Source organism: Eucyclogobius newberryi, unplaced genomic scaffold (assembly GCF_026437365.1).
Source record: "Eucyclogobius newberryi isolate DKJ021-1_F unplaced genomic scaffold, fEucNew1.0.hap1 SCAF_8, whole genome shotgun sequence".
Classification (NCBI taxonomy): domain Eukaryota; kingdom Metazoa; phylum Chordata; class Actinopteri; order Gobiiformes; family Gobiidae; genus Eucyclogobius; species Eucyclogobius newberryi.
The window spans coordinates 13,820,907-13,848,609 of NW_027316500.1; the positions used below are offsets into that span (position 1 = coordinate 13,820,907).

The window sequence follows — 27,703 nt, forward strand, 5'->3', positions numbered from 1 at the left end:
TGCAATAATAAGCCAGTGTGGCACACGAGGCTGCTGAGTTTAACTACCTGGAAAATGAGTGCAAAAGATTGGTGGTAGAAATAACGGACAATCATTACTATTTTCCCCACATATTGCGCCTCTTGTTTTGACATTGATGGTATTTTTAACAAAATCAAACAGTCAGCTGTGTAGCGATGATTGAAACCCCATCATAATGGCAAGTTTACTCCAATAATTTAGCACAACACAAGGTAAATCATAAAATACACTCTGAAAGTAGGTATATAATGCAGTAAAAAGTATAACAAGCATTCAAAGGACAACATTAGAACACAGAATTAACAACAACAATAACAACAACAATAATAATAATAGTAATGATTTAAAAATAAAATACTAAATTTTGAATGGCAATACTAGTAACAAAAAGTTAGTTGAATTAATCATTTTGGATTGCATTTTTAATGTTTTCAGCTGCCATCTAATTAAGACTATTTATATATTATGGTTTTGGGAAGATGTTAAAATATATCCTCATTATATTGTGTGCATTATAATTATAATTATAAGCATTATAATTTTGATGTAGATGTTCTTCTCTTTTGACATTGGGCTGTTCTTTGCACAAATCAATTCCACTTCAAAAAAGACTACAACAAAAAAGCACACAGTTACAATAAAAGAGAAAAACAGAAAAAGGGAGCGAAAGCAGGGTAATTATGTACGCTCTTCTGCAAACACCACTTTAGACTTTAGACCCACGTGAGATCAAACCATGAGAAAAAACAAGCGTGAATTCAACTCAGGGGTTATTTTTCTCCATAAACAATTCATTTTGGCGCATTGGAAAATAAGTTAAATTGGATATTCCAAAGGAGCACAGTCTCCAGCGGCGTGTGACGAGAAATAATGAGGAAATATTACCCCCAACTCACTCCCCAGTCGAGTGGTGGCACAGGCCGACAAAGAAAAATTAAGAAACTTGTTGCATTTTTGATTTATCATGGGAAATAACTTGGCTATTTATTTGAGTAAATATTTTATGCAGGTTTTCATTAAAATCATCTATAAAACATTATTTTGAGGCTTATAAAACACAAAAACAACATTTGATAAACATGTTATGCAAAGGCACCAAAGACAGTTGAGTCAGCACATACACTAGTAACAATACTCTTCAGCATTAACAGCAGCTTCAATCAAAGCAGTCGGTTATAGTGTAAATGGTCTTTATAATGTGAGGTAGATACAAAACTCCAACAAAGGTTCTGAACTGCACCAACCAGTCCACTTTGAAAATCTTGATGAAGGATATGCTATCTGCTTGTCTCCATGGAGATGTTATTGTTATTTCCATTCATTAGAGATGGCTCTATTGGGTCTGAAACTCTCAAAATACCAAAAAAACAAAATTCGTTATATTTTTAAACGCTCCTTCAAACAATGATCTAATATTTATACATCTGATGACAAACCCATCAAAATGATTCATTCATATATATATAGTCGGGTATATGGATTGATAATTGTCTCATATTTAAAATCCATATCACAATGATCATAAAACAGAAACCTTTTTGACACATCTTGTTTTTCTTTCAGTGATAAGCAAAAACTGGTTGAAGCAAACTTTCTTTCTGTAATCAACTATGGTGACACTTGATTTATGCATGGGCCCAAGGCCGGGGAAGGAAGGGTTTGTTGGGTGCTGCAGCACTCTCTGGTGGTGTGGTGCATGAACTGCTCAATCATACAACATTCTACGTTGCTTAAAGGTGGTATGGACGATTTTTTTCAGCAATTTTTTTGTATCATATTTCCTCGTGGCGTGGATAAATCATTTGTCCTGCCACGTATCAATCATAAAACGCACCTACCGCTCACCTGCAGCCGCGTCAGGCTCGTCCCCACGTTTTCGCGTGCCTAAGCGCATGGATCTATCATAATATAGTTCCCTCAGTGTACGGGGCAAAATGAAGACGGAGAAAGACAGTTCGAGCTGACGCAGAAATGGACAGAAATCTACGGGAGACGAGAGATGCGATGCGCTCCGTTGCGCACCTGTGTGTTGTATCAGTCCGCACGGGGGAGTGCGCATGCGCACTTCCGCCTGTGTTCTCAAATCGCCGAAAAATCGTCCATACCGCCTTTAATTAATCAAACTAAAGGTTTTAATCTCTAATACCTAATATTAACCAATATAAATCCAGGCTATCTTTATCTAGTTTCTTGAACATTTTTCTTTTTGTTTAATTTATCACTTGGAGCGATCAGTCCCTCAAGTAGGAACTAATGTACGCTGACGCTAATTTATGTACATTTACATACATCTATGGTGAGTGTCAACAATGTCAAATAGGTTTGTAAGTGTCTCCTGTCTGACTTGCTTAAAGGGAGGAAGGCAGGATAACACCTGTTCATTGGGTGCGCAGAAGCATTTCTCAAACTTTTTTTTCGCCACGCACAGTGATAGGGTGGATTTTTTCAAAGAGTTTTCTCTGCTAATCCTAATAAAGATCTATGGGAAAGTGAAGAGAGAGGCCACGAGCCCCACCCGGGCAGAGGGAGAGGAGAATGGGCGGCAACAGGAGCCTCAGGTGAGCAAAAGTTTAAAAGAAGGTGCCACTAAGCACCCATTTCCTCACATGCTGAACCGGGCTGTGATGCATTTGTATGTCCTGCTTTGCGCAGACATCCAGAAGACTGCATTTTTTCACCCACGCTCTCTTTGATTGTTGCATATCATAAGAATTAGCTATCTGTTTCCCTTTTTAGTTCTGGTTTATTTGATTGGATTATTTGGGCAGTTTAACAGACAGTGGTGTGTTGATGTAGCCTCTATAACTGTGGCAGAGAAGATAGGTCAGTATTTATGAGCTCTTCTGTCTCCTGCTGCTGTGTAGCCCTTTCCGTGCATCAGGATCATCAGGATATGCACGTGCGTTTTGCCAAAAGCAGCTGCCCTAAACACGGACAGTTTGGACTCAGTTCAGCTGGCCCACGGTCAAAGAGCTGCTGGAGCCACGCTCTCAATTTTAATTTTTCTCGTAAACAGCCATATGATCCACCTGTCAATCACACACATCTGAACTTGGGGAGAGCAAACCAGTGACCAGACTGATATCATTCATTCACTAATTGTCTACCGCTTGTTCCCGCTAGGGGTCGCGGGTGACTGGAGTCTATCCCAGTGACTTTGGGCCTTAGGCAGTGAACACCTGGACAGTGGCCAGCTCATTGATAAGAAAGATATTTATAGCGGTTAGAGCTCTCGCCAGACCAACATCACGTGATCTCTCTGGGTGGAGTCTGCACGTTCTCCCCGTGTTACCGTGGGTTCTCTCTGGGTTCTTCCTCCCTCCGTTCAAACACATGCATGTGTTAGGTAAAAATTGCAACTGTAAATTGCCCCTAGTGAGTGAATGTAAGCGTGAATAGTCTGTGTGTCTATGTTTGTAAGTTAACCCTGTGACGAGCTGGCCCCTGTCCAGGGTGAACCCCGCTTATGGCCCAAAGTCACTGGGATAGGCTCCAGTCACCCGCAACCCCTAACGGGAACAAGCGGTAGGGGAAAAAAAAATAACAATAAAAGAATGAATATTTAAATAGAGAGCTATATCTGTATCTACCTCTGTATCTACCTGCGTTGCGTCAATGAAATTTCCCCATGTGGGACAATAAAGGAATATCTTATCTTATCTTATCTTATAATTTTGGACTTTCCAGACTGTGGAATTTCCAGGCAAGGCAATACCATCGCCACAAAAAAAGTAGGTGGTGTACCCTCCACCAGAAAAGTTACTCAGTGCACCTTTAAGACAGCTTAGCTAAAGTGAAGCATAAAAATAAAGACAAACACCTATAGTAAACCATTAGTGTAGAACATCAAGCAGTCAGAAAGTCACGCAGATGAAGATGTCCAGCCTTTACTGACTCCTGCTCTGTTTTTAGAGCATGGAGAGTTTCAGTACTGTGGCTCTTTCCTGTCCACTCTCATAATACTTTCTCTTATTCTTCTTTTGTCTTCATATTTTCCAGAGCCGCTGTCCTCCGCTTCAGTCTGCTTTGATATATGGCTCTAGCGAGAGAGAAATGCCCATGAATCCCATATGAAATACAAGTGTCAACCTCCCACAAATCCACAGTGTCACCTGGGTTTGAACCAAAATGCTTTTCTTACAACTAAAGATTGGTGGTGGTCACTTTGGGAGCTTTATGGCAGTGTGCCTGTTCTGTTGTGTAGGATGCAATTGTCCACCAGCTTTGTCTCATACTACAACAGAGATGGAGAAGAACTTGCTACATCTACTCAAGCATAAATTACATTACAATGATAGAATTGTCTTTTTAAGTTCAAGTACCCATCAGTGTTTCTTATAAATGAGTAAATTCAGTTTGTCGTGAGAACGTATATGCAAAAGAAGAAAAATCGGACCACTGGACTTTATTTTAGGAACAGCAAAAGTGGCCAACCTGCTTCACTTTTCTGTCTGGAAAAAGCAGATCTAAATGAATGCATGTAAATACTAGTAAAGTGTGCAGATGGAACATGGTATATTTAAATACCTATTTCCTCCTTCGACAGTTGGAGAAAGAGCTATTCTTATTTTTTAGGCAAAGTATATTTAAATGTTGCTTCTTTTTATTATTTTAGAGACTTGTTTTAAAAACAGTATTAATTAAATTTGCTATTTTAAAGGAGAATCGAAGTTAGAAACAAAGCAAGAAAAGTAATCAGTAGAAGTTGTAAGAGCACTCAGTTATTACAGAATAGTAAAAGGGCTGCATTGACCGTTAATAACCACAGGGCCATTATATGTTCTCATTTCTTCAGACAAATCTGGTCTTACCTTGAGGACCAGGAGAACCAGTCCCTCCAGGTGGACCTGGTAACCCGTCTCTGCCCGGTGGTCCTGGGGGCCCTTGGATGTGAGCAGCTAAAATCCCGGCAGGAGTCTTCTGCACCATGGAAGCGTGTGACACTTTATCTAAAAGTGTGTATATTTTACTTAGAGCATGTTACAAAAAAGACAAAATATGGAGAAGGTACATTTGTGTTTTCTTACCTTCCATAGCTCTAAGAACTTCATTTCGAATGATTGTTTTCAGTTCTTCCAAAAATCCAGGATCACCCTGTATTAGTAGAATAATAAATAGCACTTTTATCAAATTCCCAGTTTGGATTAGTAAATGAGACAAGAAGAAAAACAAAAAAAACTGTCAAAAGATGTTTCCTGATTCTTTACAAACGTATCCGCTAATCCCTTCACTAACTACTTTTTATACTCAATATATTTTTCCTCATTTCCTAAAAAATATTGGACTTTCTTATCTTGGCTTTGAATGTGGGAATTAATCAAAACTTGCAGCATAAACACTGTGCTCGCGCTGCTAAAGACGTTTAAACAATTGTAGCCTTGGACTCATTCATCGCTGTTTTCATTTTTGCTCTGGTTGTTATGTAACTTAGCGACTGTAGTTTAGTGTAAAATTTCAGTGACACCCGGGGGCGCCGCTGTGGTGGAGGCACACCCACACTGTATCTCTGCGTGTTTGCGTCTCTCTCTCCCTGACCTTCCATCGCGCTGAACTGATCGGGAGTGGGAAGTGTGGCGCAGTAAAAAACACAAAACCCTTTCTGCAGCCAGCCTTTTTGATGTTTCATGCAAAAATCTGTAGCGGCTGTGCAATTTTTCCACACAAAAATGAAAGAACTGAAGATATAATGAAGATTTTGAAGGGAGAGGGGCTAAAATGGTTCTGAGAGGGACTGAGAACATGATGGACAAGTACTGTAAATGCTAGAATAGAGGGTGTAGTACTAGCTATAGTATGTTGAAACTAATCCTGTCCTCCATCCTAAAAGGCATAATTTACTGGTTACCTGGTTTAGTTCTGTAGACACCTGGTTTATTCCAAGGTGTATCAGTTAGTCCATTATATACCAAAAAACACTAAAAACAAAAATGTTACCAGATTCTTAGTGTTGTATTTCAAATGATTTCAATATGATTACACATGCACAAACTCCAGACAGAATTGTCATGTTCGGTCTAGGAATAAAACCGAATAAAACCTGTATAATGAGATGCTTAGAATATTGTTCAACGTCTATGGCAAAAAGTAAAATTAAAATTCACCAGGAGATGTGAGCTGCCCAGCTGTCCCGGAGGACCTGAGTCTCCCTTTTGGCCTTGGGGTCCCATTGGTCCAGATGGGCCAGAGTCACCGGTGCGCCCTCGCTCTCCCTGGACACCGCGCTCTCCGGGAATGCCTGGGTCGCCCTAGAGTATTAGAAAAAAACAGACATTTCACAGTTACTTTGTCAAAGCTCTGAACACTGTTAAGATGTGCATATCTGTATTGTATTTTGTAACTACTACTTATATTTGAGATGCATTTCTCAAGCACTTCGACAGAGCTCTTTAATTAAGCCTTGTGTGATTGAAAACCAGTTCCTTTATCTAATGCTTGGGTGCTTGTGGGATTAGTCTTGTTTGCGCAGCACTGAAGACTTTTATTTGAAGGAAAATGAATATGCGCCTAAGCTCGTGTCAGGTTGACTCACAGAATACATGTTACCGGTACTTACACGTTCTCCTTTGGAGCCTCTGTCTCCAAGTCTCCCCGTATCTCCCTGAGGAAAAAAAGCAAATATAATTTTATGATTTGTTTGACTTGCATATAACCTCCACAGAGATAACAACCTGGAAGCATGGTTTTAACCATCACATGTGATAACGAGTTGAGGCTTTGTTTAAGGAATGCACAACCACAATGAATGAATCTATATTCTTTCTAGTTTTCTTAAAGGTGCACCATGTAACTTTTCTGGTGGAGGGTGCGCCGTCTGCAGGTCTACATAGAGCTAAACCTAATTTATATGACAAAAAACATTTAGAGGCAGATTCCTGTTGGTTAAACATGTACTAAAACAGCAGTAAAAATACATGCAATGTAGATGGAATAATAAGTAACAGTATACTGGGATAACCATTCTCAAATATATCCACATATTTGGGTAAAGTTTCTGATCTGTTCACTGTCTAAGCTTTTTGACTTTGAAAAACACAGACTTGTGTGCATTGATTGCCTATTTCTCTGCCCGGGTGAATTGCTTGTATATTATTTCCCTGTATACTCGTAGTTCACCTTCTGCAAAGTCATCCCCCCTGCCTCTGTCTTGTTGAATTGTGAGAGGCACCTGCTTTTCTCTCCACCTGTCTCTGCAATATACCACTCTATATGGAAGTCCTTTGGAGACTGCCTGTTGGCTTGTGTCACAACTTCCAGTGTCTTCCAATTCCTCCCTGTCACTCCTCATTGCCTCTCTTTTTACCATGCTCAGTGCCAATCCCTTCGAGAGCATCTTTCTATCAATTTCCTAGTGGATTACGGGCGCCATTCAAAAGACAATATGGCATGATGTGGTTTTAAAACAGGCATCTCGTAGTGGGGATCCTACGCCCCTGCCTACCTTAATCTGCAAGACTTTTATATTCCCTGTAGCATGATGGGAAGCTTAAATCTATCTTCTTGCCTACTGAAATGTGCCTCCCAGAGCATTAGATTAAGGTGAACAAGGAGCAGAGGAGAGGTGTGTAGCTACCTGCTAGATGGCACTGTTGCTGCATGATAAAGTTATACCCAAGGTCCATATAAGGGACCTAATGTGGATCAGTAAAGCTCAGGTTCTGCTAGAAATAATATCTAATCACGTAAAGAAAAGCATTAAATTACAGAAAATGTCACTGAGGTTTAAGGTGGAAAAAGTAAACAAGAAATGGCCAGTTGTTTGTATTTTATCTTCTATGAGTCAGTTTAGATTGACTGGTGTGAAAAAATGGTGTGAAATAGATGCAATCAGTCACGTTGCACAATAAGGAATATGTATGTTCATTTCAAGTTCATCAGACAGTGAGAAAATAATTATAATTCAATCTGAGTGTCTTGGGAGCTCTATGGCAAACATGTTATCAGTAGCTTGGAGCAGCAGGGATATAATGAGGGTAAAATGAATGAAAGCCAAAGTAGCCTTAAAAGTGCAAATTCTATTTAGTTTTTATCAAATCTTAAAAATGCAAATGAGCTTAATTCACTCCGGACGCTGTTGCCCGAGGTTGGATAGGAATCTGCTGTGCCATCTCTTTGTAGCTTAGATGATGTAAAGTACTTTTCTGTAAGGGGATTTGCAGCTCTCACCTTGTATCCTGGAGTCCCATCTCTTCCAGCACGGCCCTGTTTGAGAAGAACAACACAAACAAAGAAATTTAGTATCAGCTCCCACCTTCGATTGGATCAGCGCTGTTGCACTCCTAGTAATCTCCACAGTTAATGAGATATCTCAAAAAGGGATAATGACCCTGATTGCTGAGTGCACACTGCTCCATTGTGCACATACAGGGAAAATTACAAAAAACATTTCTGATGGTAATTACATAGAGTAACGTAATTATCCACAGGACAAGTGATAGCCAACTTATTCCCTCCATATTGTCCTTGAATACAGTTTTTCACCAGGCATTCATTGCAATAACAATGGGCAGAACATCTGATAGAAATAAGTGCCACTTAGAAGAATAATCTCAGTACGGTCATGATTGGAAAGTGGTGGTTAGCATCTACTGATTATATGTGTTGTATAATGAATGTAGCATCCTTACAGGAAGACCTTGAGGTCCCTCAGGCCCTGGAAATCCGGTCTCTCCGATGGGTCCCCGCTCGCCCTGAGAACAGACAGAATGAGTGTCAGTCGCTGTGACAAAGGAGTGAGGACTGACAGCTCAAAGAGAGTTAGGGTTTGCAGCTCACCGGCTCTCCAGGGATCCCTGATTCTCCACGCGCACCGGGCTTTCCCTGTCAAACACACACACACACACACACACACAGCTCAACTCATGGCGTCATCCAACACGTTCTCTTCAATACAAACTCTAGTGAACTCTAGAATGCATCTACTCATTTTAAATCATTTACATTAAAGGTTTAAATCTGCAACATGTGCACAGTCAGTATTTGAATCTAATAAAACTTAAAAGGTTCACTTTGAAACATTTGGGTGAGAATAAAATAGTACTCACTGCAGAACCAGGTATTCCCGGAGGCCCAGGAAAACCAACATCTCCCTGAAGAAAAAACATATTAATCCCTACTTGGAAAAGGTTTCACAGGTTACATCGGTTAATAGGGAATTAATCTACGGCACCATCTCAACATTTGGCATGAATACAATTGAATTATAGTTTAATTCCCAGCAATAGTCAGCACATTCTAAAGTTACAAAAGATTACCTTGAGCAGCATAATGTATAGCAATTATCTTTCCCTTTTAACCCACTTGTGCCTTTAGAAAAGAGTGTATTTGTGCTCATTTTTAAGCAGGTGCTCTTACCTTGGCACCAGGAAGCCCATCAAGCCCTGGTAATCCCATAGTCCCGGGCTCACCCTACGACACAGAACAAAGGATCATTACTGGAAGTCGTTACCTCATCTGCAGCACCCAGACATGGTTATTGTCAAGGCCCTTTTGAGATACGGTATTGGACAGTAAATTGTTTTTAAGAGCATATAGATCAAAGCACATGAAAGCAGGTAAATCCAATTTCACGAGTGGCGCCTCATATTCTGACAGTATTCTGTCAGTATTAAAATAGCCTCTCACATGTCAATACAGAGGTAATTCTTGGAGGACAATGCCTCAACCTCAGCTTATTATTTATGTGATCTTTTGACACGGGCTGTCACACCTTGTAGGCTAGAGACGGGTTGAAAAATAAAACCCTATTTGACAATCACTATCGGACTAAAAATAGAGAGCCATTTCCAAGCCCACTATGCGACTCCTTCTAGCTCAAGGTGCCGTGAAGAAATGCCTTTACAGAACATAGAGGGCCAAAGGGGCAGTGACATAGACGGATTGTGCAGATAATTGTCACACATGTAGATTGTCGTGAATAAGCGAGTGTGCCTATAAAGGAGAAAGGGCTGTAGCCAGAGGATCAGCTGCGAGACAGATTGGGGCAATTCCAACCACTGCACCCAGGTCCGCGTGTACAATTTATTAAAGTGTCAAATTAACATCCTGGTGAAAAATCACTGTGCAACAAAACAATAAAAAATGCAATCGGCCCCATGAGGATAAGGAATTCAAGTTGATGGCACAGGCGGCGACCTGCTTCATGTTACAATGTAGTGTGTGGATTTTTTTTCAAGAAATCACTAAAAGGGGAAGCAAGGGGAGGCGTTTGAAGTGAAGAAAAAGAGGTTGTGGGTTGCCACTGGCGAGACAATATGGTACAACGGTTTCATGTTTTAAGGAGACATGCTCATTTTTTGTTGTGTGCTTGAGGTCTACTGAGAGAGTGTTTAAGTGCAGAGGTTGGAGGGTTTTTTGACTTGTTTTTTAAAGACACTATATGATAGAGAACACTACTGACTTCTGTCCCACTTCTTTAAGCTTCAAAAAGAGACAAATAGTTTGACATAACTATATATTTGAAAAGTAAAAACTTACCACAACTCCATCATCTCCTTTGGGACCCTTAAACGGAACAAAGGAGGACAGATCACTCTCATGACTGTGACAAGTGTGGCAATAAAACACAAATAAAACTAGTCAAAAATGACAATGAGTGGCTACTCAATGATATGTCCCCTAGAATTTATAGCATACATTATTGGCTGTATTTTTGTTGAGCTTCCCCTGATAAATCATTCTTGTTATCAAGGTGATAAAGCGTGAGTCATCTTCCACAAACAGGCTTGGACCCCACTAGGGCATTTCACATTTTCTGCCACTCTACATCTTTTCACACCAAACGACTTATTGATATATAGGTGCCCTTGTCCCTCTTAACATTGATGAAGATGCTTTACTATTGATTGGCTGGGAGGAGCAGTAGGGCCGTGATGGATGCAGTACAGAGCACAGTGCACCATCCAGATTACAAACTGTCTGATAAGAAGGGGCAGGGGGAGTTGATAAGCAAATTGGGTCACTCCAACCAGCTTCATGTTGGAGTATCTAAGTTATTTCAATGCGAGTGCTCTGGGTAAGGAGCAAACAAAAAAAACATATTAATTTGGTCTTCATCACCACTTACTTTCAATTCCGGGGACAATTTTACAGACAGATTCATGGCTGTGCCATGGGCTCGCCCGTCTCTCCCATAGTGGCCAACCTGTACATGGAGCACTTTGAGAAGAAGGCACTGGCCTCTTTCTCAGGCATAGCCCCAAAACTGTGGCTTCGCTATGTCGATGATACTTTTGTAACAATCAAGAAACAAGAGATGGAAACCTTCTCTGATCACATCAATGCTGTGGACCCACATATCAGGTTTACAAGAGAAGACGCTAAGGAGAATCGCTTGGCCTTTCTTGATTGTTCCACGATCAGAGGAGAGGACGGGAAACTCCAAATAGAAGTATATAGGAAACCTACACACACGGACCAGTATCTGCTCTTTGGTTCCAACCACCCACTACAGCACAAGCTGGGTGTGATCAGAACCTTACAACACAGAGCTCAAGGTGTGCCCACCAGCTCAGAGGGCAAGAAGAAAGAGGAAAAACATGTCCGAAATGCCCTCTCAGCCTGTGGTTACCCCGCTTGGGCTCTCAACAGAGTGAAGAGAACCAAGAAGCAGGACAAAAGGGAAACTGAACAGAGAAGGAAGGGTGTCTCTATCCCTTATGTGTCTGGCCTGTCGGAAAAACTGCAGAGAATTTTTAGACAACACGAAGTCCCTGTTTATTTTAAACCAGGAAACACTTTAAGACAAAAACTGATTCACCCTAAGGACAAGTGGCCGACTCAAAAACAGAGCAATGTAGTTTATTCGATCCAATGCGGTGAAGAAAGCTGTAAAGAACGTTACATAGGTGAGACGAAACAGCCTCTACACAAGAGGCTTTATCAGCACAGAAGAAATACTAGTTCAGGACCTCAGAGCGCCGTGCATCTCCATCTTGAAGCCTCTAATCACTCGTTTGAAGACGGTGAGGTGAAGGTTTTAAGCAGGGAGAAAAGATGGTTTGAAAGAGGAGTCAAGGAAGCTATTTTTGTTAAAAAAGAAAGACCTTCTTTAAACAGAAATGGAGGGCTTAGGTTTAATCTTCCTGTTATTTATAATGGGTTACTGAACCCCTGGAAAGGTAGAGGACATTCAGATGCTAATCAGGTACTCAGGGTGGTTGAGCCAGGGTCTCACAAAGACAAAGAGGATTCTAATAGCCCATTAAGATTCTGAATAGGCTAGCTCGGTAGATACAAGGGGGGAGTTTCTGTTGAAACAAACAACTCTTTCTACTTCAGGAAGGCTCCTCCCAATGGGTGGGTCTTACCACAGAACAGTATTAATATCGGAGTTCTCGACCTAAATTCTTTTATTGACAATGACTCTTGGATGAGAGTCGAAACGTCTATTTTTTCAAACTGAGTCCAGATGACTACAACTGAAGCTTTTTCTACAATGAGATTACATACCAAACCCTTCAAGGGATAGTTTCCAGTACTTAGTGGTTAGCTTTATTATCCCATTAAAAACATATTGCACTATACTTTATTCAATTGCACCATTCTTCAAAACATAGTCAGATTTTCCACAAAAACTAAACAGCTTTATGGCACAATCACAGAGCGTTACAGAGTCAGTGGGATTACTTAATATTCAGGTCTTCACCATGCTACAGCATCCACGTGCTGCTTCCACAGTACACAGAGAGAGCACTGGCGATCATATCCTTACCGGTGCACCAGGAGCTCCGGGGGGTCCTGAAATAGCTCCACTGCTCTGCAAAGACACATTTTTTTAATTTTTATTTTATTGCCCCTGCTGCATATTATACAATATAGGTCAAGCACATTTAAAGCTCAAATTCATTCCTGACGGCATGATTGAAGACACCACTCAATAGCCCCTTGAATCACTTTGTCACAATGGCTCTCTTACAGGGTCCTTACCTGCAGCTTGTAGAGACTGCCCATCCCATTGCCCTGGAACATAATAAGAGGGAATTTCAGCTTGGTGCATGATGTGCATTAGTAAAAACTAGTACAGTAGGTCCGGGGTAGTTAAGCCTTTAAAGGCTACATAAAATGGATCAATAGCTAATAGCTAATTTGGAGACCATATGGAAGAGGAAGAGTGAAAAATGAAAAACATTGGGAAAATAGAGAACAGCAAGCATAACAACACTCAAGCCATTGGAAATTTGAGAGAAAAGTGGTTAAAAAAGTGCTGCCAGGTTAAACAAGCAGAAGAACCATTTTGGAGGGCTCTCGCGATGTGATTACTAAGGCATAATATACCATTAACTATGGGAGAGGGGCAAACCACAGCATACCCAGACAATGTGTGGGTGTGTTAGGTAATGTTAGGTAAAGATAAATGATTTTATTTAACAAATGTATGTCTTTGCTAGATGCAGGAATTCAAAAAGAAATTAATGGAAAAAGAGAAGGGCATGTTGACTGGCCCACGGCCTCCTTACTGGGCAGCACTTTTTAAGTTTAATGGAGATACTTTTAATGTGAACTTAAACCTATGTTTTAATAAGATAAGCCTTTATTGTCTCCTCAATGGAAATCAATTTGTTTTGGAAATCAAGACTGAATGAAAAACAGTAAATACTCAAACACAACATTGTACAGTCAGTGCATCCTCTGACCGGGAGCTCCACAATCAACAGAAAAAAGCATTACAGTTACACAACCCCAATGGCCTTAAAGTGCAAATAATATTGCACTATTCCCTAACAGACTATGCAGTTACAATGCTTTTGTAATTGCGTCACAGCAGTTTCTTTAGATTCATCATTGAAATGGATAAAGGAATACACATACATTTATATTTATATTTAGTATTTACAGTATATACTTTCGCCCATGTACATGATGTTGTACACACAAACATATCATTTAAAATGGAATATGAGCTCCATGCTGCTTTAAGAGCCACCCACAAAATGCGTTGGATTATACCACATTATTTCAGTTAATAAAAAAATAAATTTCATCCAATGAACTGGTACTCCCGGGTTTAGTTTTTTGTTCTATTAGGATATAAGCGCAAGTTTTTGTTCATATATATTTGTGTGGGGTAGGTATTGTAAATGTAGAAAGAGTCAAGGTTCTCATTAAAAAGCAAGTGGTTGGCTGTGCCCTTTTCAAGCCACTGAGCCATCTTGTGTCCTCACAGACTGCTGTTTATGAGCTGGAGGTGTGTAAGGGGGCACGCCAGGTTCAAGGGAAGCCTGATGAATTATAGATTCGTCTTTGGAAGTGCTTACTCACTGGCCTCTTAAAAGGAAGGGGCCATGATTCAATGCAAGGGCCCCGGTCAGTCTGATTTCATCACATTTGCAGTTGTTTGTCAGTTATGTTTCTCTTGTTGAGAAAAAATTGAGGAGAAATATTTTTATGTATGAAAAAAGTAAGATTGAAACAGGCCTGATCAAGGAGGACCATATATTCTGATTGACAAGGTAACAATAAAATAGTTACGAGTGGGGTCATTTGTATTTAGAGTTTATCGTTTTAGGCTTGTAATGGAAGGAAAAACTCACAGGAGGTCCAGGGAGTCCGGGCTTTCCTGCAGAACCTTCATTTCCCTGAAGAACAGAAGTACAAGTCAACAATGATCTCTAGTTCACCATTGCAACAAAACCCTATCTATCCCAAACTCAAAACAAGCTTAAGATCTGGAGATGGGTTTATTTTGAGAGGGGATTTATTTAACTTATTTTTACTTATTTGGTCGGGACAGTGCATGTTAATGAACATACATGAAACACATGATGTAAACACACCGGATTAGCCGTGGGCTCATTTTCATCCGTTGTCCCACGTTCACTCTCACAACACACTCTCATTCATACACACATTTTTAGCTGTAGGGAAAATCGTAGTATCCAGAGGAAACCTACGCAGACACAGGGAGAACATGCAAATCCTATGACCTTCTTGCTGTGAAGCAAGAGCACTAACCGCTGCGCTACCGTGTTGCCAAATACAGTGTTCCTTAACTTTATTGTTACAGCCCCTGACTTGCGGTTCTTCTACCTTTTGTGTATTGAAAATGTGATTCTCTGTGTGAGTTCTTGTTTGAGATTGGGGAACTGCTCGACAAGAAGCTTCTACAGAACCGAAACCTCTGCCAAGGATTTACCGTATTTAAGAATCAGAACTGGAATTAGAATTGAGGTACTGTAGATAGTAATAAGAATGTTAGTGAGTAACAGAAGTGAAGGAATAATGGGAGTACTAGTCACCTTTTCTCCTTTTCCTCCATGTGGTCCAGCTGGGCCAGGTCTACCCATAATCCCCTGTAAACAAAGCAGAATACACTAAGGTCGTTTTCACAATGTTAGTGCACTCTGTGAAGTGGTCCCAGTGCACACTAGATTTACATTTAGTTAGGTCCTGTTCACATGTGCCGCTCCTCATTCTCCCCAAAACCTGCACCATGAGCCACGTGAGAGGTGATCATCTGACCGCCACACTTATTTCCATGCCAATGGGCTTCAACTGAACCGAGCCTTATGAATGCGCTCACTTTCCCCGGTGCTGTACACGCTGGTCTTTGGTAAATGCACCGTGAGAGTGGCGTCCGCTGGTGGTGGCAGACAAAGCTGTCTGAGCGCAGAGGCAGCAGTTGATCCAATTAGCCTCTTCAGACGCAGGTTGCAAACGGCGCCTATTCATGCAAATATACATAGTCCAAGCGCATTTTTACCCTCACAGCGGGCTGCGGGGTGTTTAGGTTGAGGTCGGCTGCTTTCACACTACACTTTTCCCACAACAGAATGTGGGACAAGCTCCTTTACGTCAACCTAACTAGTGGCAGTGTTAAAACAGCCTAAAACATGACCTTCACAAAGCTCTGTGTTGTTCTGCTCGATGGTCAGGCTCTAATTAAGCCATATCTCCATTTAGATCTTTAGTCTTACCGGGGCTCCAGTCCGACCGGCCACTCCCGGGAGGCCTGGGATTCCAGATGTGCCCTACAGAAGATCAAAACACACTTCAAGAAGTGATATTTACATTTGTGGTTTATAATAGGCATGCATAAATATACAGCAAACATGTTCATTTAGAGCAACTTGGATAGAGATTGGATAAAAACATTTTAAAAAAAAACAAATCAATGCAATCCATAAAAGTTGTTTTGTCCAAATTGTACTGTTGGTGCTTAAGAAAGATAATGTGCCTTCGTATTTTTTTGGGTTCAGAATAGGAAAAAACCTTCTATAAAGGCATCTCTTAGTGGATTCACTTGAAAAAGATGTACTCTGATGTGCCTGGTCACAATGGTACATCAAGAAGTAACATCAAAACATTTCTACCAAAGCAAAAGTGAATGGAATATGATCATCTCCAAATACACTTTCAAGTATAACGTGCATTGTGGTACATTTTCGTTCTTGGCAAACAGTTACCGGTACTCCAGATGTCATGGCACTCCCGGATACCGTACTTAGGAAACATTCGATGCATTTGTTTTTGTTGTGTTACCAAACTCTATTTTTCTGCTCACCTCATCCCCTTTATCTCCAGTGGGGCCTGGGAACCCTCTTTCGCCTTTCACTCCCTGCAGAACACACACACACACACAGAAAAAATATAATGTTTTTCACCAAACATGAAAAGCCTAAAACTAAAGGCTGACTGACGTAAACTTCAAAACTGTCTCCATCCACTCTTTCTGCTGCACGTGACTACTAACTGTATCCATAGCAACTGCGCCCGCTACAGCTACAAAATAATAGATCTGTACAGCAGCTGGGCTATTGCAATTACTCACATGGACATTTATGATGAGCTCCTGACACAAGCACAGTGCATGGCCTCCCACCAACGACGATTAATATGATACTGTCAATACTAAAACTACTGACCTTTGGGCCTTCTTTCCCGGGGTTACCCATGGGACCCCTGACTCCTGGATCCCCCTAAAAAGCATAGTATTTAACAACAAAGGGTTTTAGAACATGCACACAAACAACTCATACAGTACACAAGTTTGTTTCATTAAAAAAATAATTATTGTTTACAGGTCTCTTGAGGCGCTGCAAAATATTGTGATGCTTACTATGTGTTATAAAGACAATAATATTACATCTGACCCTATCAAAAAAGCAATAAACATATATATAATACAATAGCTCCATTTATTGTAGATTTGGTTGAATCTCAATTACACTGCTGAAAGTACAAAGCAGCGCATTGCAGCTTAAAATATATTGTGTGTAAAATGTAAAACAAACTGAATTGGGAACTGGAAGCACTTTGTCTGTTGGTTGTGTATATTTAACAATTTTGGAAAATAAAATGTACAAAGATGCTTCAAAAACCTTTGCATTGAATGTTTTGTCATTTGTAAATCAGCCTTTTAGTGTTATAAATAATTGTATTTAAAAGTACCTGAGGAAAGTTATTGCAGAATTAAAACTAGTACTTTCCTTGAGACTGTTGCATGATGTTCCTGTGGATAAAGAGTTTAATTTTGAGATGCTGACGAGGTATTTAACTTTACCTTCTCTCCCACCATGCCTTCCACCCCCGGTTCGCCCCTGGAGCCCTTCTCTCCCTTCTGCCCGGGAAGCCCTGGGATCTTGGCACAGGCACTGCAGGCATTCTACGTTCAGCACAGGCAAATGCAGGAGGAGGTAATGGTGACATACATAAGATTTTATTAAGTTCCGATAGGACACTGCATTTTGGCCTTTTATTAAGTCACATCTCCCGGGTAGAGGACAAGACCCCAACTGACAAAACGTGTTCTGTAAATGTCTGCAGAACCAAAATAATGTGAACCCACCATGAACACCGCACATGTGGGTGAGAGCTGAACTTTGTCAAACTCATTGACTGTGACATTTCGGTGTGAATCTTAAATATCATTGTCCTTGATCCAGTCTAGATAATGTAGGCACTGTAGCTTCCAGGAGAGCTCGGCATTGAAACTCTCACACTGAGAGCAGCATTGAGCACTCCACTTTTGAGCACTGTTAAAACGTCAAAACTGTAGTGTCCCAAAATTAAGTCTTACTTTAATTTAGTGCCATCTTTCAGTGTCATAAGGACCTGTGTAAGTGGAGAGAAACTCACAATAAACGAAATAAAAGACATGGGTATTTCATGTGTATTTGATCATTGTATTATTTTGATTATCATGATACCCAATACTGTCTTAAATCAGGCAGAGAAAACAATCGCATATACAAATACATTCATAGCCAAAGCTATGAAATTAAAAAGCTTATTTAATGTAGAAAATATAAGTTACCTTTAGTAAAGTCCCCATGTCACCCACAATAGGCAAAGCAGTCTAAAAATAAAGAAAAACAATAGAATATAATCATTGTGAAGGTCATGACATGTTTGCTTGCAAACTGAAGTAGAAACATGAATTAATCAAAATGTTTTTTTGTTTTTCCTTTAGCAGACTTTCTATGCTTTTCTAAAATAGGTAAAAATGGTACATTTACAAGCAGTGGTAGAATCTTTTCTTACGCTTCTTCTGCTGCTAAAACTACATAAAATGGTGCTCTTGCTTAAGGCTTGAATAGACCCAAAAAGAATGAAAACATGAGCTAACAATGGGGTTCTGCCAATTTGTCATAAACAGCAATGTTTTTTAGAAACTACTGCTCAGTGCAAAGTGGGATCAGTGAAAATTTTACAGAAACAAGCTGCACTTTGAATACCAACTTTGACTTTAGTGCCAAATAGCAACGAGACAAAAAAAATCAGACTTACAGGTTCACCCGGGGGTCCGGCGGGGCCCGGTGTGCCTGGTCTTCCCGGGGAGCCCTTTAATTGGAACAAAGAAAAGTGTTAGCCATTCTTCTGGCACCACACACATACTGTCCACACACATACAGTCCAATTCACACAGATCACAGCTGGTGGTGCAGGAGGGAAGGGGCTTGCTTCATGTACACTGAACACCATGGTACCATTTAACAGCCACTGTTGTTCTGACTCACCTCTCGTCCTGGAACACCAGGTGGGCCAGATGGACCGGAGGGGCCGCGGGAGCCCTAAACAAAAATAGGACCTTTGATTATGAGCAGTTTGGCATTGAAACGCAAACTCCTATACAACTAAAGTAGGAGTGAATCATTAAAAAGTCAAACCGCAGCTGGGCATGCATCAATAAAGTCTGTGAAAACAGAATGTGTTTGTGTGTTCAAAGACTCTGCTCACCTGTATTCCTGGCTTTCCTGGGGGTCCCACAGGGCCCTAAAACACATCATACATCTTGTTAACATCGCCTGCCCTGCAGCGCCATGATCCAATAAAGGAATTGTGTTAGACACCTTTTGCTCTATTGATTGTCTGTCTTCAAGTATCCTGTATCTCAGAAATGAAAGCAGACTCACCAACAATCAACGCTGCTAAAAGCGGACATGATGTGACCCTAAGTTTGAAGCTCAAAGAATGATCAACATTTTCATCTGTCTCTGTTTAATGAATTCTGGTCCTGATAATCAAAGAGAATGCTTTTCCTTTAGTAACTAAAGTGAAGATTTTGCAGAAGCTCATAGTTCGATGTTAATAATGAATGTGGGTGGTAGACGATCGATACATCATAAAACTGACCAGTGGGCCTTGAACTCTTTCTCCAGGTTCGCCTTTCTCTCCGTGGTCTCCTGGTAGTCCCGGGACCCCTCTCTCGCCCTGATAAAGGCACAAATGAGGTGTCAGCAGGAGGGCACTCAGACTGAAGCTCACAGTTATGATGAGGGACTGTGCAATCATTATTCTGCCTCCACTATAACTCATTTTAACCCTTTGAGAGGCTGAAGCTCAGCTGTAGACAAGTACATGCTTTTTATCTAATTATGAAAATGTATTAAGTGGTCAAGTTCAGCCTTATTTAAAAAGTCATCATACATTTTTATTTTTTTTTAAATGATGGTCAGGGCAATAATGTAAGATCCATCTACGTGACACTGTACGAAAAGGGGCATACGAATTAAGTGCAAAGTGTAAAAAAAAACAAATACACATTAATACTTCAGTCTAGAGGAAAAACAATAAAAATGCAAATGAGTGAAGGGGAGTAATACAAATACAGTAAATGAAGGTTCAAGTAATTCAGCTAAGCATAGAGCATAGAGAATAAATGGATGATGCTGACTCAAGGACGTAAAACAGAATTGTCCTTAGGGTCATCTTTGTGTAATCATGTCAACGTTTTGTGGGTAAAACTTGCTCGTACTTTTCATTCTAAATGCACAATGTAGCAGAGCATCTCTGTACCTTTGGACCGCGAGAGCCTCTGGTCAAGGGCAACCCATCAGTCTGAAACACAAACAAACACATGGAAACGTGACCATTTTATTTAGTGATATTTTTGTGCGTGTTGCCACCTGCTTGTTTCCATGGAATGTAAATGTTTAACTTTGATTGGTCTGATTATCCAGCCACCTAAAATTCTGTTCTGAAATATTTATTTTTGATAACATTCACTTGCTTTGTCAATATATGATTGTGCTGTGCACTGTCCCTGTACACATGAAAGAATACCATGGATATGTTATTGCTTTTTTGGAACGTTCTAGAGTATAAAATTACCCGTATCTATCCCATGGAGACAAGCAGTTACCGCCAGGCCAAGTTGCAAGTCAGATACGCGGAGAAGCAAATGCTAGAAAGATGTTTAATCTTAAACCAAATGATTCCATTTAGTAATTTTGTGATTGTTGCACCTCACTGTAGTTTAACTTTGGTCCATATTTCTTGTGGTCAATGGCAGACAGACAATATCAGACCACAGAAGGAAATCTGTGAAGGATCTGAAGCTCCTGTAAGCATTATTAACAGAAGAGTTTGGGTAAAGACGTTGATTTCTGTGGTCAGCAAGTTAACGTTTGACACTGCACAATGTAAATTGGCTTTGCACTGATAATATACACTAACACAGCAGTTACAAAAAAGAAAATGGAGAAATGTACAAATCTATCTAAATGAAAGATGGTAAACAATTGTTAGTGGTTATGAGTGATCTAGACAGGCCAATTAAATATTTTAATAATTGAAAAGTACAAAGCCTTCTATATTTGTCATGCCATTGCTATTTTTTCTACCTTTAGTTTTTAAATCTTCGAATGACCAAATAGCACCATCATTTTGATGAATTATGATTACAATTACAGTTTATTATGATGAAAATATGTCAGTCTGTGCGTATATTGCAAAAGTCAAAGATAATTACCCATAATTAATTTTAATCAAGTAACATTAACTTTTTTGTGAGGGCTGAAGCATTAAAGTCACTCACACCATCTGCACCGTTCAGTTTATTAAGCGCACCATATGTGACTACAGCCCTCTCTGATAGTTATGTCATGTTCCCATTTACTCAACAAGCCTCACATCTTTGTTTAGCCTTTGCTCTGTTTAGCACAAGAGGTCCTCCAAGCCCTTGTGTGGCTCTCTTCACCTGTTGTCCTCAAATTTCTACACTCTTCAAGCACTTTCAAAGGTCTAGAGACAGTGCATGCATAAGTCGCCTGGCCCATTGATTCCATGTGCAAACAACAAACACGATGATTTCTCAAAGCTGAAGAGTGACTGAAGATTGCGAGAACTACAGCCCTGAACCCGGGGCCTGTGAGCCAGAGAGGGGGATCTGTAATGATGGCTTCTATATGCAAAGCCATGTCCATAAAAAGCAAGTGCTGGAGCAGCAATACGCTCCAAAATGGGAGGATCTATGATTACACAGGCAGGGCTCTTCCTATGGTGGATTACTTAATACTATTGCATCTCCATAATGTCATATGAGCCACACAGCTGTAAAACCCTTGGGCTTTACTTCAGGGTTGTAGCCAATGATCTGTGCTTCATAAGTTACTGTCTATTGTGGCTGTTGAACACTTTTACATTTGTGTTCTGTGAGGCAGGGTTAGGGTTAGTCTTTCTCTACATATTCAATCTAATACCTACCATATAACCAGCTCCAAGCTCGCCGGGCTCTCCTTTTGGTCCTGGTGGTCCCACTATTTCATCACAGTCTCCCTGAAAGTCATTATTAAGTCAATATGTGTTCAAATATATTGTGGTTGAGAAATATTATTGAGAAATCATGCCGACCAGATTAAACTTAAAGGTTGAATGGACGATTTTTTTGGCCAAAATCTGAGTCTTGTTTCCTCGTGGCGTGGACTGCCGATTAGTCCTGCCACGTATCAATCATAAAATGCACCTACCGCTCACCAGCAGTCGCGTTCTGGCTCGTCCCCACGGATAGCATGTTTCCGCGTGTCCAAGCACATTGATCTATCATAATATAGTTCCCTCAGTGTACGGGACAAAATGAAGACGGAGAAAGACAGTTCGAGCTGTCTCATAAGAGACAGAAATCTACGGGAGACGAGCGATGCGCTCCGTTGCGCTAATAAACAAACGCACGTGTGTGTTGTATCAGTCCGCACGGGGGAGTGGCATGCGCACTTCCTCCTGAGTTCTCAAATCGCCGAAAAATCGTCCATTGCGCCTTTAAAGAAGACGTTTTATGCTTTCCTTTTTTTTCAAATTTCTTCTAGAATTAAACCATAACATATGTATATCATAATATTACATTTTGTTCATTATAAACTACAATATTGATTTAAAACTACGGAATAACAGAAACAAAGCTCTTCAAGGCATCTCACTGTAGCAAGCAGGCCCTTTTAATGTACGTGTTTTATTGTTGAAAACTGCAACGTGACATTTATTAACCCTACACGTACAAAGCAGAGCCTGCATTTTAAAAATAATTGCAAGAGAGCAGTGGCCAGAGATAAGGGGTAGGGGAAACAGGAATATCTGAGCAATTAAGCCTCAAGGATTACTCAAACATGTATAAATCAATTGAAATATACCTATGAGTAAACAGTTGATTATTCTATCATGTCCCCTTTACGCCCTGTGTACACTGACGGGTCCCACCAGACTTAGAAAGTGCTTAAAATCGAAGCGCCCTGTTACACTGACTGCCAAGCACTGCGGCCATGGGTCGGGGAGCCGCACAGGTCTGTGGAAATAATCTGCAAGAAGTCTATCTTTGCCGGAGAACGCAGCAGTCTGATATGGCTTCCTGGTCATTTGACCCGCGTGGGTCTCGGACCGCACCCAGACCGGAGTCAGTGTACACCGGGTGTTAAACAATGAATAGTTTAAAGGAGATATCATACATATATATAAATTCACAAAACTTTACAGACATTTGTATTTAAGGTGTTGTGTGGGGCGCCAAAGCAGAGAACACTATCTGCCTGTGACTAGCTCATATTTGGAAAGGTGTCCTCACAAGTCAAGTAGCAGTTCAATCTGTGGTAAAACATCATAGGTTTGTATTTCTCTTTGAGTTGAGAGGAAGATTTTGAAGTTTACCTACCTTCTCTCCTTTCAGGGCGTCTCTCCCCGGCACGCCGGCCTCCCCTGGCGAGCCCTGTAAATAGTGTAGAAAAGAGACACATCTATCATCAGGCCTTCATCGCCTGCACACATATATCTCCTCCTCCTCACTGCTTCAGCGGGCCGCCCTGCTCCAGCATCATTTCCCTTAGCCTGGATTTATGAAATGCCTCTTTTCCCTCCCTGCATTTGAATAAAGACAGATGCTCATTACTGAAGCAGGTGTAGAGAACAGATTGGGCTTCTGCCTGCATTCCCAGCATCAAGCACTTAAGATTTGCCACTTTCCAGTAATTAATTTTTAAATTTGATTACTGATCGACTGTGTAAAATGGTGAACATCTCCATAACCTTCGTCCTGTTCATACAATGTGATATTTTTGTTGTTGGTCATTGACACGTCAAAATATTTCAATATGTAAAATTAATATGTGACGCGCAAAGTAAAAACAGAAAGGAAATAATATATATCCTTATGATGACAAGCCCTATGATGTTGGAGATTTGAATCTTGCCCCAACTGGACAGAGAATGCAGTACTTTACATGGAAATGCACTATCAATTGCACTCTTACATAGTTTTATTCTAATTTGAACAAGAGAAAGGAGATATGATGTGCTAAGGTGACATAAAACACATTAGGCTCAGAGTTGAGCTTGATATCCAGTGCCCATTGCCTGTATACTTACTGTCTCACCAGGGAGTCCAGGCAGTCCAGTGGGTCCGGGCAGGCCCTGTCTACCCTGGCCAAACACAAAAGAAAACCAATCATTTTTGGCCTGTTTTTTTGTCTGTGTGTGCGACACCAGTGTCTGGTGCCTTTGCCAACTATTTAATACAGGTACTGTGCTGTGGTAACACTTTCTAATTGCACTGATAAAGAGTGTACATGCTCTTTAATATAGATTGTTTTATCAGATGGCATCATAGTGACTTCACACATTATTCTGTACTTTGTTATTGCATTCACGTTCCCTTTTGTACATGCAGATGAAGCCAGCGTTCCCTATCACCATGGAAACTCCGTCTATACTGAAGTAAAACAACAATAGACTGCTCAGGTGTGTCTTTACCAGATGGCACTGGCAATTGTATGAATACATTTATGATGTTTTAGTTGGTAAGCTATTGTATAATATTGTAATGGTACTATACTATATCCAAAAATCACCTTTGAAAACTACAGAATCATGATCAATAATCTCCAAGACTAAAAAAAAGGAGATAGATTAGTATTAAATTTACCTCTGGTCCTGCATCTCCTTTCAGCCCTGGAAGTCCTAGAGCTCCCTGTTAAAATAAGATTAAGTTTAGTCATATTAAACCTCAGTGTAGTGTTAACTCATAACCCTAACCCTCTCAGGTGGCATACGTCTCTACAGGTTCAACTGGATACATTACAAATACTGTATACTATTTGAAATTATGGGTGAAATATCAGAAGCAAGCCCACTATAATAATTCCATGTCATAGAAAATATTTCATTTAAAGTAGTAGTAGTACTAGTACTAGTAGTAGTAGTAGTAGTAGTAGTTGTGAATTACATCACTACAATATCATGACATCTGTTGAATGAAGGTGAAGACTGTGCTTAATAAAAAATACAGGACTTTTAACTCTTTACCTTGAAGCCTGGTGGTCCTTGGGCTCCCAACTCTCCCTGAAAAAAAAAAAAGAGATATGATAGATAACCGTCATTCCCTACTTCACAAGGTTCTAGTGCTAAGCTGTTCCTCCTGGCAACGGGTTCAAGTTTTTAGAAAATTCCTCAAGGACCTTCATGACGCTTCTACGCAATTTGAAGGTTAGAAACAGTGAGTTTTTCTTTTCCGAGTTTACTTCTGTGTTTTAGACGAGGAGCAAGATCAGAATTTTAGAAAAGTTTTACTTTTGAGATATTTGATTTTGTTGTTGTTGCATTCAGTGTGTGGGCTGAGCTTTTGTTTCCTTATGCAATGTTCTTTTACAGAAATAAGCAACGGGAAGAACTTTCAGACTAATCTTGTTGTTTTTCAAATTAACAGATAAATACATTTAAAAGACTCTCTAACAAAATGGTTGAAAAGCACTTACCTGATCACCCTTTTCTCCTTTCAAGGTTGCACCCTTTGTGTCTTCCTTCAATAAATAAAAGAGTTTAGTTTAAACATTGAGTCAGGCACCGTCAAAGGATTGAATTTGATTTTAGATTAATTAGATTTTTGTCCATATACAGTATGATTGCAATGTCTTATTTGATTAATTCATGATTGTTGGCAATAAACATTGAAAAACTTGTCTCAATATAAATTATGTTTGTATTATCTTTGTTAAGAATATTATGTTAATAATGACCTTGATGACAACATAAACACTCACAGATCAATACTCTGGGTTACAAATCAAATTAAAGAAAGTGAAAAGCACTCGCATTAAATTAAATCTCAAATTTCATTTCAGAATAGCCATAATTGCTGACTTAACACTTAATTACAGCATTGCAACTTGAAGATTATTTGATATTATATACTATGTTAACTCCAAGTTTACTTACTGTTCCGGAGAGCAATCTTAATCCATGCGCTGTCATCACCTGCAAGACATACATCCATTTTATGACTATTTTGGTTACGCAGATCTCAAACAGAAAATGACACTTGAGGACGTGAAAGCACATTGTCCCTGTCATTAAGAATAATGTGCACATTTACTAATTCTGGCCTAAAATAGATGCTTGAAAGTGAAGCCAACAGTGTTAGCTGGATGTATTAAGGAACTAAGTGCTCTAGAAACCTTGTGTAATCGTGTGACTATTATCATCAGCCTATTAAGTCTAAATGTCCTCTGGCTCTTGCTGTTGATGGTAAGCACATGTTTCACCCCTGTATGCAATTAGGCCCTTCTCAGTCTTGGGAGGGTTTTTGTGCGATGATAAATGAGGAACGAAGATGGAAACATACGTAGGCATATTGAATAACTCAATTTTAGCAATGTCTATGCCTATTTGCAAGTGTTCACATTGGTAAGATTTCACAACATAACTAGATATTAAATTTGTTTTATAAAAAAACATCATTAGATCCATTCTTCTGATATTGAAGCTTGTGTTGCATTGGACTGGAATAATACGCTTAAATTGACTTGAAGACAATGTCATTTTGAAAAGAAAACAAAATGAGTACTTTACAGCTGTTCATTTCTCTAAACTTTTGAAAATATATTATAAATACATTCCTGTGGCCCATAGATTCAACCATAAAGCTGCTCTCCTTGTGTAAAAGTCTCTTCATGGCAGTACCATATGGACTCTGAGGACCTCAGGGACCGGCCTCTTGTTCCAGAGTCAGGACTAAACATGGACCTCAGGGACCGGCCTCTTGTCCCAGAGTCAGGACTAAACATGGACCTCAGGGACCGGCCTCTTGTTCCAGAGTCAGGACAAAACATGGACCTCAGGGACCGGCCTCTTGTCCCAGAGTCAGGACTAAACATGGACCTCAGGGACCGGCCTCTTGTTCCAGAGTCAGGACAAAACATGGACCTCAGGGACCGGCCTCTTGTTCCAGAGTCAGGACTAAACATGGACCTCAGGGACCGGCCTCTTGTTCCAGAGTCAGGACTAAACATGGACCTCAGGGACCGGCCTCTTGTTCCAGAGTCAGGACTAAACATGGACCTCAGGGACCGGCCTCTTGTCCCAGAGTCAGGACTAAACATGGACCTCAGGGACCGGCCTCTTGTCCCAGAGTCAGGACTAAACATGGACCTCAGGGACCGGCCTCTTGTTCCAGAGTCAGGACTAAACATGGACCTCAGGGACCGGCCTCTTGTTCCAGAGTCAGGACTAAACATGGACCTCAGGGACCGGCCTCTTGTTCCAGAGTCAGGACTAAACATGGACCTCAGGGACCGGCCTCTTGTTCCAGAGTCAGGACTAAACATGGACCTCAGGGACCGGCCTCTTGTCCCAGAGTCAGGACTAAACATGGACCTCAGGGACCGGCCTCTTGTTCCAGAGTCAGGACAAAACATGGACCTCAGGGACCGGCCTCTTGTCCCAGAGTCAGGACTAAACATGGACCTCAGGGACCGGCCTCTTGTTCCAGAGTCAGGACAAAACATGGACCTCAGGGACCGGCCTCTTGTTCCAGAGTCAGGACTAAACATGGACCTCAGGGACCGGCCTCTTGTTCCAGAGTCAGGACTAAACATGGACCTCAGGGACCGGCCTCTTGTTCCAGAGTCAGGACTAAACATGGACCTCAGGGACCGGCCTCTTGTCCCAGAGTCAGGACTAAACATGGACCTCAGGGACCGGCCTCTTG

General features: G+C 40.6%; 1 protein-coding gene across 4 annotated transcripts in view; it reads right to left on the reverse strand.

Moving 5' to 3' along the window:
- Positions 1-27,703, reverse strand: part of LOC140350759 (uncharacterized) — a 117,217-nt gene that overhangs the window by 5,590 nt on the left and 83,924 nt on the right. For 3 of the 4 annotated variants that reach the window (XM_072436237.1, XM_072436238.1, XM_072436236.1), the window contains 31 exons: positions 25,933-25,971; positions 25,473-25,517; positions 25,024-25,059; positions 24,644-24,688; positions 24,088-24,141; positions 23,378-23,431; positions 21,943-22,014; positions 20,254-20,295; positions 19,591-19,668; positions 19,195-19,230; positions 18,975-19,028; positions 18,745-18,798; positions 18,272-18,313; positions 17,519-17,620; positions 16,881-16,934; positions 16,520-16,573; positions 15,933-15,986; positions 15,255-15,308; positions 14,550-14,594; positions 12,946-12,978; positions 12,731-12,775; positions 10,495-10,521; positions 9,373-9,426; positions 9,063-9,107; positions 8,794-8,838; positions 8,646-8,708; positions 8,185-8,220; positions 6,575-6,619; positions 6,123-6,266; positions 5,049-5,115; positions 4,833-4,970 (listed from right to left, as the gene is read on the reverse strand). In XM_072436237.1, the coding sequence (XP_072292338.1) occupies positions 4,833-4,970; positions 5,049-5,115; positions 6,123-6,266; positions 6,575-6,619; positions 8,185-8,220; positions 8,646-8,708; positions 8,794-8,838; positions 9,063-9,107; positions 9,373-9,426; positions 10,495-10,521; positions 12,731-12,775; positions 12,946-12,978; positions 14,550-14,594; positions 15,255-15,308; positions 15,933-15,986; positions 16,520-16,573; positions 16,881-16,934; positions 17,519-17,620; positions 18,272-18,313; positions 18,745-18,798; positions 18,975-19,028; positions 19,195-19,230; positions 19,591-19,668; positions 20,254-20,295; positions 21,943-22,014; positions 23,378-23,431; positions 24,088-24,141; positions 24,644-24,688; positions 25,024-25,059; positions 25,473-25,517; positions 25,933-25,971 (1,756 nt within the window). Of the gene's footprint in view, positions 1-972; positions 4,061-4,832; positions 4,971-5,048; positions 5,116-6,122; positions 6,267-6,574; positions 6,620-8,184; positions 8,221-8,645; positions 8,709-8,793; positions 8,839-9,062; positions 9,108-9,372; positions 9,427-10,494; positions 10,522-12,730; positions 12,776-12,945; positions 12,979-14,549; positions 14,595-15,254; positions 15,309-15,932; positions 15,987-16,519; positions 16,574-16,880; positions 16,935-17,518; positions 17,621-18,271; positions 18,314-18,744; positions 18,799-18,974; positions 19,029-19,194; positions 19,231-19,590; positions 19,669-20,253; positions 20,296-21,942; positions 22,015-23,377; positions 23,432-24,087; positions 24,142-24,643; positions 24,689-25,023; positions 25,060-25,472; positions 25,518-25,932; positions 25,972-27,703 lie in introns of those variants that run through there. The other variant, XM_072436239.1, reaches the window with a different exon arrangement.